Source organism: Phoxinus phoxinus (assembly GCF_949152265.1).
Source record: "Phoxinus phoxinus genome assembly, chromosome: 22".
Taxonomy (NCBI): domain Eukaryota; kingdom Metazoa; phylum Chordata; class Actinopteri; order Cypriniformes; family Leuciscidae; genus Phoxinus; species Phoxinus phoxinus.
In genome coordinates this window covers 23756071-23774660 of record NC_136897.1, presented here as the reverse complement: position 1 = coordinate 23774660, position 18590 = coordinate 23756071, and the positions used below count along the sequence as shown (strand labels likewise).

General features: G+C 36.7%; 2 protein-coding genes across 2 annotated transcripts; one reads left to right on the top strand and one right to left on the bottom strand.

The window, feature by feature from the left end:
* Positions 1 to 1950: 1950 nt before the first annotated feature.
* Positions 1951 to 8600, bottom strand: mon1a (MON1 secretory trafficking family member A). Its single transcript, XM_079598151.1, has 6 exons — positions 8253 to 8600; positions 7393 to 7611; positions 5726 to 6130; positions 4300 to 5065; positions 4014 to 4161; positions 1951 to 3507 (listed from the first exon to the last, which is right to left on the bottom strand). The coding sequence occupies exons 2-6, from the start codon at positions 7535 to 7537 to the stop codon at positions 3367 to 3369; spliced, it is 1605 nt and encodes a 534-aa protein (XP_079454277.1). The 5' UTR covers positions 7538 to 7611; positions 8253 to 8600; the 3' UTR covers positions 1951 to 3366.
* On the top strand, positions 8534 to 13825 carry traip (TRAF-interacting protein). Its single transcript, XM_079598152.1, has 16 exons — positions 8534 to 8724; positions 8845 to 8949; positions 9365 to 9422; positions 9518 to 9604; positions 9695 to 9734; positions 9824 to 9951; positions 10051 to 10145; positions 10962 to 11075; positions 11255 to 11342; positions 11434 to 11523; positions 11633 to 11721; positions 11826 to 11981; positions 12062 to 12101; positions 12195 to 12302; positions 12729 to 12779; positions 12890 to 13825. Exons 2-16 carry the CDS (start codon positions 8852 to 8854, stop codon positions 13004 to 13006), a joined length of 1359 nt encoding a protein of 452 aa, XP_079454278.1. The 5' UTR covers positions 8534 to 8724; positions 8845 to 8851; the 3' UTR covers positions 13007 to 13825.
* Positions 13826 to 18590: the final 4765 nt, after the last annotated feature.

Below are 18590 nucleotides of genomic sequence, written 5' to 3'. Positions count from 1 at the left end.
TGTGTGTTGTGTTTTTCCCCCAAATTCAAATCATTCAGGGTTTTGTACTACTTATTTGCATGCTGCATTTTTTTGCATATTTTTCATGCTGCAAATGTCATGTTTACATATGTGGTGGATATAAATGTTTTTCCTTCACCTTTGAAAACTCAGTGTGTTGAAAACAGTTGTTAAAGGAATAGTTCACTTCAAAATGAAAATGCTGTCATCATTTACAAACCCTCAAGTTGTTTCAAACCTGCATGAATTTCTTTCTTCTGATGAACACAAGGAATGATATTTTGAAAAATGTCAGTAACCAAACAGCTGATGAACCTCATTGACTTCCATAGTATTTTTTTTTCTCCTACTACCATCAACTGCCTGGTTATTGACATTCTTCAAAATATCTTTCTTTGTGTTCATCAGAAGAAAGAAATTCATATAGGTTTGAAACAACTTGAGGGTGAGTTAAAAAAAATAATTTTCATTTTGAAGTGAACTATTCCTTTAGGAATGCAGGGGGGGAATTTGTGATTAATTTGCCCTTTTATGGACATCAATGAGTATGCTTGAGTTTGTCTACTAGAATTTTTGATTCTTACAATATTACTTACTAGATGTTATTTCATTAGGATTGGTTCTAAATTATGACAGAAATCCCATTAGCATTCATCCCCTTTTTCATTTTTAGAATGATTTATTAACTGCAAGATAAGACATCTTGACAGCAGGAGACCTATTTGTTCACTCAAAAAAAGGAAAATTCATCATGTTCACCCCCATGTTGTTCCAAACCTGCACGACTTCTGTAAAACACACGAATACATTAACATTAACTGTAACCATCATAACTTTATTTGCATCAACATATTTTCAGTATTCTTTATTTCTGGTTTTGTCACTAATACTGATTTCCATACTTTTGAATATCATGTCTTTTTTCCTTGTATCATATTTCCAAGAATAGCATGAGTTTATTCACAACCAGAGTAACCAAATTTCTCTCTATACTGTAAGCATCAGTAATCCTTTGTTTTAGTAGCCTGGCTAACGCCAGACCCAATTCTCGTTGAGACTTGGGTCTGGGAACCACATGTGCATTTTCTCGTATTTGAGGCGTGGTTTACGAATGCCCGGCGCCGTTTATTGGGTGCTAAGAATGTCTATCAAATGCGCCTGTACGTAGCTCATAGCCAATCGTTTCCATTATACCAGATGACGTATGTAGAGAAATGGTTTAACGCTAAACGCTGCTCTTTTTTCAAAATAAAATTGCGATCTAAACTACTTAGAACATCTAAGGCTGCATCAAAAGGTAGCTTCGCGTCTGCTGCCATGTTGAATCCATAGATATAAACAAACTGCTTAGTTGTGTCGCATAGATGTCGTCATCGTCTTGCTGCTCCCTCCCCGTTCTGTGATTGGTTCCCTAAACGAGGCGAAAATCAGGTCCATGGTTTCCAGACTGCCTTTCAGTGAGAATAAAATCGCGCTGCGCAAAGGCAGTCTGGGGAAACCCAGGCTATTGTTTTAGTTATTTCCGGGTTAAACACCTTTTTTTTTTTAAAGGAAATTAATACTTCGATTCAACAAGGGTTCATTAAATTGATCAAAAGTGAAAGTAAAGATTTTTTTAATGTTACAAAAGATTTCTATTTCAAAGGAATGCTGTTCTTTTGAACTTTTTATTCATCATCATCATCTAAAAATGTCAACATTGATAATAATAAGAAATGTTTCTTATTACCAAATGCGTAAGCATAATTAGAGTAATTTCTGAAGGTTCATGTGACTGGAGTAATGCTGAAAATTCAGCTTTGCATCACAGAAATATATTTAATTTTAAAATATATTAAAATAGTAATTATATTTCTCAAAATAATTTTTCTTATATTTCTGATTAAATTAAATTAAATCCAGCTTTGGTGAGAAAGATTTCTTTCAAAAAGTAGTGTGCAAGACACAAATACGCTTTTATAGTTTTTAATGACACAAATAAATCTTAACACATATTAAATCAACATGTTATTCTTTGATTATTTGTGTTGATTACTATTAATTTGTTAATTATTGCTATTTTATATTCATAAATAAAAAACGATAAGGAGAATAAATGTCTGGATCAGACATGACTAATGCTGTCATTCCTACTGTATATCATAAAACACAACAGTATCATGTCATTTTTCATTTGATGAATTAAAGAGAGAGCCAAGCAATAAAGTAAACATGGCAAAATGTATGTCTTCTGTAAATGCATTTAATTTCTTAACATTGTTTTCAACTTGGTGCATGTGTCAAAATTGCTTTAGATGGAAAGTATAAGTGCCGCCGCCGCCACCACCACAAATCATTTTGAAATACCAGATGTACAAATTACTTTCCTCTGGCATATATTAACATCTACATCATTTATCTCATGATTTCCTATAGGACTAGAATAACCAGACCATCCATGGATAACTTGAGTGCATTAGAATCCCTAATGACACACAGTGTCACTTACACTATTCATTCAAATTAAAGCATTAGTAACAAATTAACAATCAAGTGCATATATGAAACAATAGAAAATCATAATATAAAAAGTTATATTTGAATCTCTGATTCAATTGGTCCTTAGAAATAGTTTTGGAGAGGCGCTCAGCAGCAACACATTGTCAGTCACTGAAACATTTGAACCAGAGAGATGGAGATCTTTATACAGACCAATTCACAAGTAGATTCCTCTTTTAATCGAGCCATGCTTCGGGCTTTTGCAATGTTTGCACCTAGTCAGTCATGCCTTTTAAATAAAATGCTAGTCAGTTTGGTTAGCTATACTTTTTCAGTCCCACCACATCACACATATTTGAATGTCACCTAAACGTAACGCATAAAAAAAACATTGTTTATCTTCTCATGAATATAAAGAAATATGAAGGCCACAGCTCTAATCTATTAATGCAATCAGTAATACTTGTTAACTTGGTTCATTTAAAACTATAGATGTTAGCTTGAAACAGAGACAGGTCTATTATATATATGTTCAGTTTCTAGAAGCGTAAAGACAGTGTAAGCATTTTTAGATTGTTTAGTTCTACTGCCTTCGGTGTTTTGCTACTGGTTACAGGGCCATATTTAAAAGCAATTATTTGTTAATATAGCATACTTTCACAACACTTTTCCCACTTTTTTTTTTTTTTCAGTTTCAAACTTTCCTGATTCCACCGACAGCAGTTCACTAGTGTGAGTAGCCCTCAAAATAGCAATCAAGCCCTTAATATCTGACAGCATCCTTTTGCATATTCATGCATTCACGTAGGCTCACAGATGCTGCTCTTCCAGCAGTCTGAAGTCAGACGTTCACTAGTGTTTCAGGTGCTGAGAACTACCTGAACTGGCTCAGTATGTTAAGGGACTGAGAATGAACAGACGATCCTCCTCCTTCCTGATCCACTTTAAGAGTTTGTTGACAGCAGATACAGCAAGGCTCTTTGTTCCCAAAGGACTGAAGCAGAGGTAGAGCTCGAAGCCACTTGTTACCTATAGAGAGGTGGGGTTTGACAATGTAAGAAAGGTAGAAAGCAGCAAAAACCTCAGGGTTTTAATGCTCTGAAAGCCGGAATAGTTCACCCAAAAATGAAAATTCTGTCATTAATTACTCATCCTCATGTCGTTCCAAACCCGTAAGACTTTCGTTCATCTTCTGAACACAAAGGAAGATCTGTTAAATCTGAGAGCTTTCAGTTCCTCTATTGAAAGCTACGCAATACCACTTTGACGCTTCAAAAATGTATAAAGAGATCGTAAAACTAATCAAAATGAATTGAGCGATTTAGCCCACATTTTCTGAAGAGAAAATGATCGCTTTATATGATGAACAGATTAAATTTAGGCTCGGAACAACTTGAGGGTGAGTAAATGATGACAGAAATTAAATTAAATTTTTGGGTGAACTATGCCTTTAACTGGATACCTCCTCAAGAATGCATACAAATAACAAAATCTCTGAAAGGTATCCATCGAATGCATTTTTACAGCAGACTCACCAAGGCATAAAGGTTTTCAGTGTCTGCACAGCGATAAATGTAGCGTAGGAGGCGTGTGGGGTTATGCAGGCAGCTGTGCAGTTGCTGGTACAATCCCATCAGCCTTTCCAGCTCCTCTTCTCCCTGGTATGGTGCTGGAAGGTCAGGGCTGACAGGAAAACAGGAAGTTAGATAAAAGACAGGAGAAAGCAATGAATATCAAGCTCCAATGCCAAGATCCAATCTATCTATCTATCTATCTATCTATCTATCATTTATTGTATTTTCTTCACCACTAAACTCTTACCTTGTATAGAGCCCAGAGCTTTTAGATTTGTACACAAAGTGTCGCAGCTCAGGTATGCCGACCTGTGAGACAGGATAACTTGGCATGTTCAGCGCTTCCTGTAGGGATTGATATGCATTGCGTCTGCGCAAACGCTCCAGAAAGCGCTTCTTGCAGTCGGAGAGGTTAAAGAAATCCTCTCGATCGGTGGATACCAGGATCAGACACAGATCAGAGGCTGGCTCCAGGTAAGAAATATGTGCATGGAAAAATCCAGCCGGGTTAAACTTGGGCAGACATATGGGCGTCCACCCCTCGCCTGCACGGAAGGAGGACGAAGAGCCGACCAAGTTGAAGAGCAAGTGCAGGTCCATGTGGTGCAGGAACTGGTCCTTTTTGCGCACCAGCGTCACCAGCCTGTTTCCTGCTAGCAGGATGGAGAACACCAGGTTCTTGGCTTTAGCAGCCTGCAAGCTGGAGGAGACCATATCCCGGGCCGAGCTGGCCAAAGGCAGGCACATCACGGCGCTCAGCAGCAGGCCTGGGTCTCGGTCCAGGAGCCGCAGCAGGTTGTCGGTGAGGTGCTCTGAGCCGGCCAGCAGGCGCCGCAGGTCGTAGCTCTGCCGGTGCTGGAAAACGTGGTTCAGCTGCGTGAGGGTGAGCAGGCTAACAATCTGGTAGTAGATGTACTGAAGCTCTCGTGTCAATTCCCGGTCGGAGCAGTTTGTTTGAAAGACGCCCACCAGGATGAGAGGGCTCTTCCGCAGGAATACCACCCTGTAGCCATCTGGAAGAGATGTTTACACCAAATGCTATTGTTTGTAGGGCAAAAATTAATGGAAAAGTGCATTTGCATTTTGATAATTTCGTTACAAAATATAAAGCCAAAAAGCAAAGCTTAAGTCAGTTTTTTACATTATAAAATAAATTAATTGTAATAAATATTATTAATACATAATAAAAAATAAATATAAACTGATTTTCCTGATAAAAATTGTCAAAAATATCTCACAAGTATACACAACCATTCTCAAGTTCTGGAAAGATTTTTTTTCATCAAGACTGCATTTATTTTTATTTTTAATATATTTAGATTTTTTTTCCTGTGATGGAAAAGATAAAACAGCTGTCATTAAAGCTGACAAAAATGTATTTTTCTGACAAAAAGATTTGATGCTGAAGATTTTATTTATTTATTATTATTAACTATTATTATCTATATATGGAAACCGTGTTACATATTTTTCAGGATTCTAACAGAAAGTTCAAAAGAAAAGATTATATTTCAAATCGTTTTTTAACACAATATTACATTACACTGTAGGCAGACTGAATAAATGTATAAATCTTTTTAATAAATCTTACTGAAGCAAAACTTTTGAATAGTAGTGCACATATATCGATATCAGCTATTTTCCTTTTTGTTTCCTTTCTGGATATTTCCTACCTGCATGGATGGAGCGTATGATATTCTTCTTATCCTCTACAATTGACATGAGTAACATCATGACTCCCATGATGCTGGAGAGCGCCTCCTCTGTGCCGTAGCGTGTGTAGATGGGTTTCCCAGCCTCACTCAAGACAAACACATGCTTCCTGTGACTCCGCCACGTTTCGCTCGTCACATCCTCCTCTTTTGCCTTTTTCCTGCTCTGCACCTCCTCTTTGCCCACCTCCTCCTGTTCAGCCTCTAAGCTTTCCTCCTCACCTCCTTCCAGAGCCGCTTCTTGAGCGCTCTCTAGGTTAGAGTCGCCCACCTCTGCAGATTTATCATCAGTGTTAGACTCGCTGACGGTAGTCAGGTCCTCAAAAGACTGGGCGTGAACAAACATGGCGCCCTCCTGTCCGGCACCTGTCAAGAAGTGACACATTGCTTAGAAAAGTAATAGCACACCGCTGTTCAACAAGCTATGTGATTTGAAGCATCAATAATGTAATCACAGCGTTGACAATGGATAATACTTAATCAAGAAAAATAAGTATTTTTCTGTGGATTTTGAGTAAAATAACATGGAAATTAAGAGTTTATTTACAATTAATTGTCTGGAATGTTCTGTACTTCTCATTTTGTTGTATATAACATTCAAAGGTTTGCAGTCAGTGTTTTTTTTTTTTTCAACAATACTTTTTTTTAGCAAGGATGCATTAAATGGATCAAAAGTGACAGTAAATACAAGTATAATATTACAAAAGATTTCTATTTCAAATAAATGCTGTTCTCTCTAACTTTCGATTCAGCAAATAATCATTAAAAAAAATGTATCATGGTTCTCACAAAAATATTAAGCAGCACAACTGTTTTAAACATTGATAATAGTATGAAATGTTACTTGAACACCAAATCAGCATTCTAGTTTGATTTATGAAAGATCATGTGACACTGAAGAAGATTGGAGAAATAATGCAGAAAATTCAGCTTTGCATAACAGGAAAAATTTCTACATTTTCATTGCGCCCCTAAAGTTCTTTATGTACTCCTAATTTTTTTAAATTAGGAACAAGTGCTTCTGGTGAAAAAGCAAGCATCAAGCCCTCTCTTGCTGGTTAAGAGTGAGACTGGACAGTCAATGAGATTGAGGTGCTTCTGTACATCTGTACAAAACTACTTTTAACTCATTTAGGACCAAGAACTCCCAGGCCAAGTAGCCACTGTAATTTAATACAGGCACACTTTTTTACTTTCCAGTTTAAGGAAACAGCCGGAAGACTTCTTTGAAGCTTTCATAGCATTATGAAACTGTTGTGATAAACTTCAACTTCTGTAAAGAATCATTTACATGACTAAACTAGTTCTAAGATTCTAGTCATGTATCACATATACAGACGACATATGGGTTATTTGATCACTCACTACAGGAAATACAATGGGATATTATAACTATGAGAATATGTATGACTAAGAAAAAAAGGTGTGGTTTGTTTATAAAGGACCAACATGTAGGCTTAGGAACCATATAGGTCTCATTAACTACTTTGTTACAGCATCATAAAAACTTTGGAAACAAAAAATATTTCTAAGATGAACAAAGATTACAATCTTGGACAAAAACAAAATCTATTTAAATCTAATAATTATGCAGCTTTACAACTGAGTGTGTGAACTGTGAAACTAACCTGGCTCTGTCCCCTCCACCAGGCCAGGGGTCGGACTGTCCGACCGGTCCTGCCGGAGTCGATCCGATGGCGCCAAGTTGCCATTTTTAACCTCCCAGAATACACCCTTATTGTGGACGTCTGCCGCCATCCTGGCATCCGGCATAAGAGAAGACGCAGTGTCCTGTAGTGCCAGTCAGTGCCAGGAGCGATTCACTGCATGATCCCTCAGCTCTGTGTCTGGAAGTGAAATTACAGATAGACACATTAAAAGAGGAACCAGACATTAGTAAATTCCTCAATTTCAAAAAGTTAACTTCTGACATTGGGTACACCAACAACAGTGGAAAAATGGCATCATTTTCATTTTTTGGGTGAAAATTATGTGTTTGAGAACTCTGAACAACTGTTAGGAAAATCTATGCTTATCTGTAACGTTAATATTATTAATAATAATGTGTTATTAGTAATTAATTATGGAAGAAATATTACCATATATTTACATCACATGAATTCAGACTGTTTGTACTTCTAATATCAACAATAATAATAATTGTTGTTATTATAATAATTCATAATAATACATTTTTAATTAAAATCCAATGTATCGTATTAAAAAGCTCCTCGGTTTAAAGCTGTAAAACATAGTGTATATTAATGCCAGTCTTGAGATATTCATGCACCTGATTTGTGATTGTTCTCATTGCATAACGTTAAATCCACTAACACGGCTAACGCACTAGCCACGGAGCTAAACCTCTAAAAACTGTTGAATTTCACAACAAGACATCTTCTTCTGCGACACCTTTAATTTAATTACGTCTAACAGATGTTGTCCACACAGTTTGGACTCCTAATAACACAATTGATCACAACTGTACCTTAAACGGTCTTTATCCAAATCAGTGTAAGTTGACATGTCTTCTTGGGTCAAAAATCAACTCCGACTGTCACAGAACAGGCGGCAACACAAGACAAGAGATGAACTATGGGAAATGTAGTTGTTCATTCGGGAACATGTAGTTTTGTTAAAGTATTGTTACTTTGCTCAATACAATGTACACGCTTTTAATGTCAAATTTAATTTTACACGTAAATTATAGAAATCTCGCTTGGCTTTTTCTAGAACGGTTTGATATTAACGGGTTTCTGTAAATTTCTCAGGCAGATCGGAGTCGTATGTTGATGACGTGTCAGAGAGGAGGCGTCATTACGTTTGAACTAAGCGCGCTGCTTCGCTGTAATCGGGAGCTCAAAACTAAACCAAAAACAAACTATTTAATGCATGGTTATGGCGTTTAATTGAACAAATTCGCGTGAATAAGGCCCTTCAACCGTCGCAGCGTCATCTGGGTGAGTAAATACAGCACATGAAATGAAGTAATAAACCAGTAACGTTAGCACAAGGTATTACACAACACAACGCGTTCCATCAACATGGAGTTTTTAAGCTTTTTGTGTCTAATATTTTAGATCAACAATGCCCATTCGCGCATACTGCACCATCTGCTCGGATTTTTTCGATAATTCCAAGGATGTGGCAGCAATTCACTGTGGTCACACTTTTCACTATGTCTGGTAAGTGTCCTTTTTCATTCTACTGCATGTTTGTTATTATTGGTGAGACTTTTTCATAATATCAACAATTATTATAACATTACGTATTGCTTTACACAAGATCCTCATTGCCAAAGGACATGGAAAAGTAATGTACATTTCTATAGTGAATTTAAATATTTTTGTCCTAGTTATTCTGAACAATCTTTAATTGGCTAAAATTGGTCTTTATGCAGTCTATAATTTTTTGAAAAATTATGAAAATTATTAAAGTTATGAAAATTCATCAATCAAGAGGTGTGGGGAAATTTAAACAGAGTATTAATGCATGTGCAATTAAATAGTGAGAAATGTCAATGTTTAAATAATTATACAGTGAATAATGTTTCTTAATGACATTAAAAGACTTTCCATGTTTATTTTCCTTTCAACAAAGTCTTCTCCAGTGGTTTCAGTCGGCCCCAAGCAAAACCTGTCCACAATGCAGGAAACAGGTAAACCTTTGGCTTGATCTGCGAACTGACTAATTCTTCTGTACAATAAAATGAATTATTGGACTGAAATGAAACCCTCACTCTTTCTGTTAAAGGTCAGCACGCGGCACATTATCAACAAGCTGTTCTTTGACATAGCCCCAGAGGATGATGGGACGCCAGTGGACCCTGAAAGTTTACAGGTGATAAAGCATGCTGTTGAATTTATTCAGTGCTCAGAGTTTAACAACGTATATTGACAAAATTGTCTTGTTTTATTGTTCCGATTTCAGAATGAGCTTGATCGCATGAAGGCAGTGTTGTCTGTAAAAGGTAAGACGGAAATCATTTCCTCAAGTTATTGATTGGTACATCCATCCATCCATTCATATTTGTATGTTTGCATGTGTTGTACATTCCAGAGAAAGAATGGAAGGACAAGCAGAAGTCAGTGGACACTCTAAAAGACACAATTGAGAGGCAGAAGAAGGACCTGGATAGAGTCCGGAAGGAAATCGGAGACAAAGAGATGCTGTGTTCTGTTCTCCGGGTACGTTTGTTTCAGTGGAAAACTTGTCTATTAGTCTGGCATGCTCTCTACACTAATTTAATGCTGGTCTTTTCTTTTTGTTGTGTATGAAATTCTCAGAAACAGATGAATTTCTTGGAGAGTCAGAAAAATGATGGACAGGCAGCCAAGGAGGAAGCCAAGCGACTCAGAGTCAAAATGAAAACCTATGAGAGGTACAAGTCATATGTCTATTGAGACAGAACATTTCGTTTTTTTAATGCAGGGGTCTGTGAAAAAGTCTAGAGGAAAAACTGTAAAAAAAAATAAAAAAAAGTAAATTCATAAATTTGATTAAAATAAATGAAAAAAAATGTGATTAAAATAAAAAAATAGGTAGTTATTATTCTAATAAATAGATTAAATTAGATTAAAATTAATAAACAACAATTGATTAATATAAATAAATAAACAAATTAAAGTTAAATAATTAAATAATACATTTAACATTTCTATAAAGAGATTTCTATAGTAAATGTATATAATACATTTTCTTAATCGGAAATTAATTTTATATTTATCATTTATAATATTTTTCAGTTTATAAATTGGGTATTTATTAAAGATATACGGCTTTTACATTTTAGCATTGGGTCTGTGGCATCTAAAAGTTTAAAAACCTCTAGTTTAACGTGTGTGAGAATTCTAGAGAAATAGACAACAAATGAATGATTGTGTTTTTTCCAACATCAATAATTCAGTGTATTTTTATGAACACCTCAATAGTGATTTGCACTCAAAAATCAAAGTTTATTATTTGTATTGATCACATGGAGAGATAGACACAAACCTTTCCATTGTGACAAACTAAAGAAGGCCTTGTGTCCATCATCTGCCCATATAATCAATAAATATCAAAACACGACGTCATCACTGTTTGCAAACTCCCAAATGGTCTATTGAAGTTTTGATGCAAGTTATATGGATAATAAATATTTACTAAGCTTTATTCTTATTTTATGTGCTCTCTTGCATATGTTTCTGTCCTTTAGTTTAGATGTGGTCCTACAGGGTCAAAGGTCCGAGGTGGAGGCTATGATCACTGATATGGGTGTTGGTCAGTCTGCAGTTGAACAGCTCTCCATATACTGCATCTCACTTAAAAAGTAAGTTTTACTTCCAGCAAATCCACTCTCATTCTCACTGCTGTATATTTAGTGCAGTTGTGTAGTTTTAAACCTAGAACTTCAGTAGTTTTACTTCCCAAACCATCAATACTTCCTCAAAACAGCAGTTGTGCTTATATATACTAGGACTTGCTCAGACTCATTGTATTTGTCCTTAGGGAGTACGAAAACCTGAAAGAAAGCAAGAAATCAACAAATGAAATGTGTGAGAAGCTAAAAAGGGAGCTGATCTCTTCTAACAGCAAGGTTACTTTCTTTTCTGTGAAACTATACATTAAAAATATGATTTTAAAATGTATAATTGCTTATATATATATATTTTTTTTTTTTTCTGCAGTTGCAGAAAGCCACTAAAGAGACAAACAGGATAAAGGAGGACATGAAGGCACTTCAGAATGACCTGTCCAACGCAGACAAAGAGATCACTGTTAGAAAATCACAATTTTGTTATATAATACAAGGGAAAGATGAACTGAGAAATCTTACTGTTCTGGAAAAATGCATTTATAATAAGTATGTGATATGATGTTTTGCAGAGCCTGAAGAAGAAGGTGGAAATTCTTCAGCGGACGTTAAGCACTCCAACTCGCACTAATGAGGCCATCAGCAGACTGGTGTTTGAGAGGTCAGAAATGACTTTTATTTGAACTAAATCATATTGGTTGATCATATACTTTTAAATTGATTTGATAGATGTGCTGAAAGAGATGTTTATTCCTGCATTTCCAGCCCTGCTCCTCTGGAGCTGAAGCCTCCTGGTCATGGTCCGATGACTGACTCTCAGGAAATCGACCTGAACCTGACCTTTGACATCAACACACCTGAACAGGTGGAGAAGAAACCCGTTCAGGTCCCGTCTAAGAAGATTCGTCTGGACCCTTCGGCGTGAGTGTTCAGTCTGCGCTGTACTGTTTACTTACTGTTCATCTGAATTTTAGTGATATCCTTTTTTCATTTTTCCACAGACCCTTATCCAAGAACATGGAAAATGCACACGGGCGTAGTGTATGTGTTCAAGCGGGCTGCCTTGGTGTTGAAGAATATGACATTGGATTAGATGGAGGGTGTAATATTTGCATGTCTGTGTTTTTCTCTTAGAACGGTCGTGTTAAAGAAGATGATGTCATGGGGCCCATGTTAATGAACTCGCTGCTCTTCAGAAAGAACGCGTTTGGGAGCATGCTGGGCCCATGCAAATTTGGCACTGTGAGAGACATATGTTTTTGTAACTTATTCTCCAAAAGCCTTCATGTAGTTTTTATGCTCACCATGAATACATTTATTTCATACAGTAAGAACAGTACCGGTAATTATTTTTTAAAAATATCTAAAAAATGTATTCCTGTGATGCAAAGCTAAATGTTCAGCATCATTACTCCAGTCTTCAGTGTCACACGATCCTTCAGAAATCATTCTAATATGATGATTTGCTGCTCAAGTAACATTTCTTATTATTATCAATGTTGAAATCAGTTGTCCTCCTTAATATTTGGTTGGAAACCATGAATAGTTTTTTATATATATATATAATATATATAAATCTGACTCCAACCTTTAAATTTTAATGTATGTTTTGTTTTGTTTTGTCGTTTTTGTGCAGATTGCCTTCATGTATCTTGCTTTTTATTCCAGGTAAGATCTGGCTATGATGGACTTGGAGGAAGAGCCAAATTTATCCAACCTGTATCCTTATACCATGAAAATAGTTATATTGCTACTATTATGCATGGAAATAATGATTTGAGTTATTGCTTTTGTTGATAAGATTTCCTTAATTATAGCATGTACACCAGTCTCCTCTATCTGAGATTCGACCCCTCGCCACGAAGTCCAAGAGGAAGAAGGTTTCCAGGCCCGTTACGAGCAAGCCCACCTCCAGCCTGACCACTCTGGATGGTTTCTTGGAATAAAACATCTAACATTTGATGCCTGCCAAAAAAAATGCAATATGGGAAGCAACTATTTACAGCAAGTACAATAAGAGAAGTGGTTCTATTGGGCCATAGAACCACTGGTGATAAACAGAGAACACTTGATGCCACTTGCTTTCGGACATTTTTAGTAGAGACTGAAAATGAAGAAGTCCAGTGCTTAACTGTGTTTGTGGAAACCGTAATGGTCACTCTGAGCTCATCTGTATGTTTATCTGTTTGTTTTAAAGCTCTTCCTTGTACAGATTGAATCGTCTCACTGGGTAGTGGGCACCTCATATTACGCTGGAATGAACTTGTCATGAGATAGAAAAGTTGTATTTATTACTTTGACTTTGCTCACCATCAAAATTGAACAGGGCTGCATTTCTGTCGTCCAGTGTCTTCAGATCTGAATTTGTGTCTGTTTTCTGTATTTGTTTTTTCCCTTTGATTTATAGAAGTGTCTGTCATGTTCTTTGAGATTTTTTTCCCTTTTGTCTCTGTATAGATGAGTATAATTTGAAACAATAAAACTATAGTTTTTTAAATAATATTTACATCTCCATTGTAATCCCTATCAGGGTTCTTGAAATTCTTAAAAGGTGCCTTGTAATGTATATAAAACACCAATATTGTATAAGCCGGACAAAAACCTGATGAAAATGTAACAAGGCCCTAGTCTTCACATGTGCAGACAGCAGGTGGCGCTAAAGGGTTGTGTATTTGAGGGCTTTTTTTCTTTTTCAATAATCAAGCAATTGAAAAACACTGGACCTGGGACAAGCATATCATGATTTCCACAAATTTACTGTTTTCAACATTAATAAGAAATGTTTCTTAAGCACAAAAAAAAACATATTAGAAAGCTGAAAATGTAGCTTCGGATAAATTATATATTAAAATAGAAAACACTTGTGAGATATAAGCTCAAAATTGTAAGAAAAAAAGAATCCCCAGAATTGGGAGATATAATCTTAAAATGACCTTGTTTACAATTTTGCTTCCATAGACTTCTACTGCACTGTCATTTTCTGCCACCAGGTAGGCTCCGCCCACAAAATACGTCATGCAAACATCCAAATGATCTATTGATGAGGGGGGAAAAATTGCGTATTTTAAATTATTTTTAGCTGTTGTCAATTCTATGAACAACTATATCCAATGTGTCTACTTCCAATTGGCACATCTTTCCATGAAATAACTATTTCATGAATTATTCAATCCTATTTCAATTCCTTAAGCAGCGAACACTGAAGTGCAGACACCACAACCCCATCTATTTGTAGCCAATATAAAGCCAGAACTTATAGATCCCCGTAAAGGTCCTGTGACGTCCTGTGGAGAATAATTTTGATCTTATCATCAGTTCTGGCACTTCAACATCATTACACGCCTGTAAGCCTTCTTGTGCATCGGGTCCTCTCAGTTCCAATTTTGTCCCATATTTTTCCTTTATGAGGTGTGTGGACGACCTGCTGAATGCTGTTCATACTCTGGAAGCCTTCCATCAGGCTGAGGAGCCAGGGATTTATTCAGCGAACACAAAGGGAATCTGTTTTTGATGGGATGATTACTGATCTTGAAAGCCTCTCATGGAGCAGGTAATTGTGTCGTAGAGGTTATTATCTCTCCGCAGCCTCCCGGTGCTTCCCGAGTACCCATAATTCTCTCTGAGGTACACCAATATGGAGCACTGAATGATGTTTTCATGCAATTTTCACCTGTGTCTTAGTGTCTAGTCTTTGTTCTTATTGGGAAGATTGTTTTTCCTATTGAAAGGAATGAGCAATCTCTACTTCTGCTGCTCTAATAGCCGTGGTCAGGGTCGTTTCTATAGCCACAGGCCACCTGAAGAGCCCCAACGCCACAGTTAGCATGTTAACATATTGACACTGCATTTACATTTAAGAGGCTGAACATGAGCTTAAGAAAGATGGAATCTTTGATAAGACAAATATTTGGTGTATATTGAAATCACATTTTAAATGAAAAGTGGCATCAGCTAAATAAACGAGTGATGATTTCCACAACTAAAGCTTCAATGTCGTACTGAAGAAGAAAAAAACCTTCCAGAAAACAGGAAAAAGCGTTCTGTTATAAACTAAAGGTCAATATAATAGAATCTCGTCTAAGGCACCACAATACTTCTGGACACGGTTTTTGGACTTGATAGGTTGTATGTGAAAGGTTTTGTCTCCCTCAAAAACGTCCCTTCTCAGATTTCTCTGAACGTTTCTCAGAAGGTGTTCCCGTCAGATCAGTGCACTCGCTTTATAAGAACCATGTGTGCCGACTCGTGGTCCGTAATTGTTTTCATTAGGTTAATGAATGGAAGATAAGATACGAGGTCTTTTTATGGACCATGAGGCTCATGGGAAAGCAGAACTGACAGGAAGCTGCGCATGAAAGTCCCACAGAACATATAAGTCCGAACTGACCTCTCGCTCTCCTCCTAGTGCCTTGAACTTCCTACAAGACGTAGGAAAAGGATTGAGGAGAAATTAGTGCGGCTTTTCTCATGTTCCCCAAACAGAAAATATTTACAGCCACATTTAGCGATGAGTTAAGTTGCTCTGGCCATGGTCACTTCCTGTTCAGGGCAGCAGCTGGGCGGCAGTATAAACATCTGTGGCTGATTTGGTCGTCCTGCTCCTCTGGGCTGTTTTAAAGCAGATCCTGGAGTGTTTACACAGAGCCTGTGGGGGAACGGCATGTGAACTAAAGCGAGTGGGCAGAGCTAAAGCAGGAGAGGGGCTCCGCTGGGCCTCCATTTCCTCTATTTTATGTCTATACAGATCTGGAAACTAATCATAGATCACGTAGGTTTGTGTTGAGATCTTTGCACAAATGCTTTATCGCCCCAAACTCCAGCGGGGGTCGCTTGACAAGTGGTGTAAGCAAGTGAGAAATGCTCATAATTTAAATAACAGGTTTCAATTTTTTGCTGCTCCCAGCTAAAACTGCATAATATTGAAGTAGATACTACATGTGTGGGTAGGCATGTGCACTTTTACATTAATCTGTCCTGGGGCCGGATTTACGAAAATCTTCTTAAAGTCCCAATGAAATCAAAATATTGCAGTATTTATTATAAGTGATTTATCTGTGCACATCTTTTTTTATTCATGTGCTCTCGTAATCTTTAATCAAAATAACTTCCCCTTCCTCTTGCAGCGACATGTCTTTTCTTCTCTGATGTGTTTACTGGCACGAGGGCGGGGCAACCTGTCACTCACATGAGATCCACCAATAGCAAACCACAACCATCCAATCCAATCCCACATGGACAAAATCAAGTCCCGCCCTTTGATCTTATTTGAAGAGCTGATGCTCTCGGATAAACATCACAATAGGGAAGAAAAAGACTATCGCAACTTCCATTTCATGACGACCTTAAGAAAGAAGTACAAAAATTCTTAAGAATTTCTCAATAATTGCCTAAGAACTGTATTCTTCTTAAGAAGAAAATGGTCTGATATTATCTGATTGTATGGCGGTTCTTGCCAAAGACTCGATGATCAACTCAATGGAAAACACCTCAAAGCTATCTTTTTGCGCTGCCTATAGATTACGTAATAATTATAATAAGCATGCACTACTTTCATTGCAATTGACTTGGTGGAAGTTTAGCTCTTTATCACATGTAATGCGTTGTGTTATTTTGTGCTGAATACTGCCAAAAAAAAATTCATAAAAACGATGTCCCATGAGTCGTTTTTGATTTTGAGTCGAGCCTACTGAATTTTGAATTCAGCAAAGTCACTAAATCATAACCACAGGTTATCTGGGATATTAAACGTCATCACGGCGAGCAAGGAAACGTATCGTCCTTTGCAAACTGTTCTAATTCAAACTTTCCAACTCGCAGATTTTAAATAAAGATTAAAGAGTTTTCAGAAGATAATAATGGTGACTGAAGTTGGTCAACCATTGTATTTCATTTATAGCCAACATTTAGCTTCTTACTTCTGGCAATTGTATTTAGGCCTTAAAACTCAACAAAATGTGTACAAATCTTTTGTTTGTCACAAAATCTTTTTGTCGATGGAACCAGTGATGCTAAACTTCCATGTTGGCCTACAATAATATGCGACGTCATCACTGTAGAACTCTATCTGCTATATTTTATGGCAGAAATAGTAAGCTAATGTACTATTCTGAGTTCAGCCTATTTGGCTGACGAAACAGTAAAAGGAATGCGATCTGTATATTATCTGGAGAATATTGTGCAAAAGTCACCATGATCATGGTCACAGGGAGGATACTGGGTAGCCTACTGGAGACATAGGGTCCATAATTAATAAGCAGATCATTACTTCTGCTACAAATATCTTTTTACATACTTATGTTTTTGCACATTTTCATGGAAGCCACACACACCTACAGACCTCGGCTTAAACTGATTTTAGGAAAACTGAATAATAAAGCCTGACAGCGTGTGCCCTTTAGGGGGCAGTATATGATGATTATGACGGCATCAAACCATCAAACAAACTGCTTCATAATGAAAAGTAAAAGCAGATTGATGTAAATGCACTACAGACACTCATATCTGAAACATAACACTATCCTCTAGGATTAGTTATAAATATTATAAATATAAAACTATATCAAGAGTGTTTTTCTTTGTTCAGAAAGTCTCTACATCAATATTCCAGTGCGTCTGCACTCTAAAAAATGCTGGGTTGTTTCAACCCAATTTTGGGTCAAATATGGACAAACCCAAACATTGGGTTAAAAATGTCATTTAAAAATTTAACCCAACGGCTGGGTTTGTCCATATTTGACCCAAAATTGGGTTGAAACAGCCCAGCATTTTTTAGAGTGTGTTTTAAAATAAATAAACTGGACTTTCTCGTGAGATAAAACCTCTGGGGGTGACGGGAAGAAAGGAACAAAACAGAAAATCTGACTGCTGCTATTCATGGATGGTCCAGACATCATTCAGAAACTCACATCCTGTGTCAAAGTTGAATTTTAGCATGGGAAGAAAGAATACACTCTATTAAAAAGGACGAGCCATAAACAGGAAAGACTCCCATTGAGCCACTGTGTTTTCTCAAATGAAGAGACATCAGCATCACACTCATGCACAGAGCGGGACACATTCAGTAATGGAGAAGTGTTGGGTTTGGTGGACACAGCGGGAACATCTACCCTTCTAGTCTTGCTTATGTTTTCTGTATTTATACTTTATTTTCATTACTGATAATTAGGAGGGATCCAAAGCGATACAACTTTATTAATCCCAGACGGACAATTTAGTTTTGAGGCTGGTGAATAAATCACAAGGACACAAAAATAAGAATAGAGAAATCAAATATCCTAAGAAATATGTCATGTTATGTGAAATTAAATATGTAAAGACACCAGCCATAACCACATATGAAATATGTTGTCTGTACAACTAAATATAATATAATGAATGAAACATACTAAATACATCTTATGTACAATAATGAAGCTGAATGAAATATATTGCATCATGACTATTGCAATATCTCACAATAATAATATATGCAAATCTGAATTTATGGTAAAATAAAAGATTATAAAGTTGTCCTAGAGACCTTAAGCCACT

What these genes read in the sequence shown, in the direction of transcription:
- mon1a (XM_079598151.1), bottom strand. Translation starts at nt 7,537, where the DNA reads ATGCCGGATGCCAGGATGGCGGCAGACGTCCACAATAAGGGTGTATTC. An exon ending in GGTGGAGGGGACAGAGCCAG is followed by an intron (nt 6,131 to 7,392) that starts GTTAGTTTCACA and finishes ACTTCTTGACAG; the next exon opens with GTGCCGGACAGGAGGGCGCC. An exon ending in AGCTCTGGGCTCTATACAAG is followed by an intron (nt 4,162 to 4,299) that starts GTAAGAGTTTAG and finishes TTTTCCTGTCAG; the next exon opens with CCCTGACCTTCCAGCACCAT.
- traip (XM_079598152.1), top strand. Translation starts at nt 8,852, where the DNA reads ATGCCCATTCGCGCATACTGCACCATCTGCTCGGATTTTTTCGATAAT. An exon ending in AAAATGAAAACCTATGAGAG is followed by an intron (nt 10,146 to 10,961) that starts GTACAAGTCATA and finishes TCTGTCCTTTAG; the next exon opens with TTTAGATGTGGTCCTACAGG. An exon ending in ACGCAGACAAAGAGATCACT is followed by an intron (nt 11,524 to 11,632) that starts GTTAGAAAATCA and finishes GATGTTTTGCAG; the next exon opens with AGCCTGAAGAAGAAGGTGGA.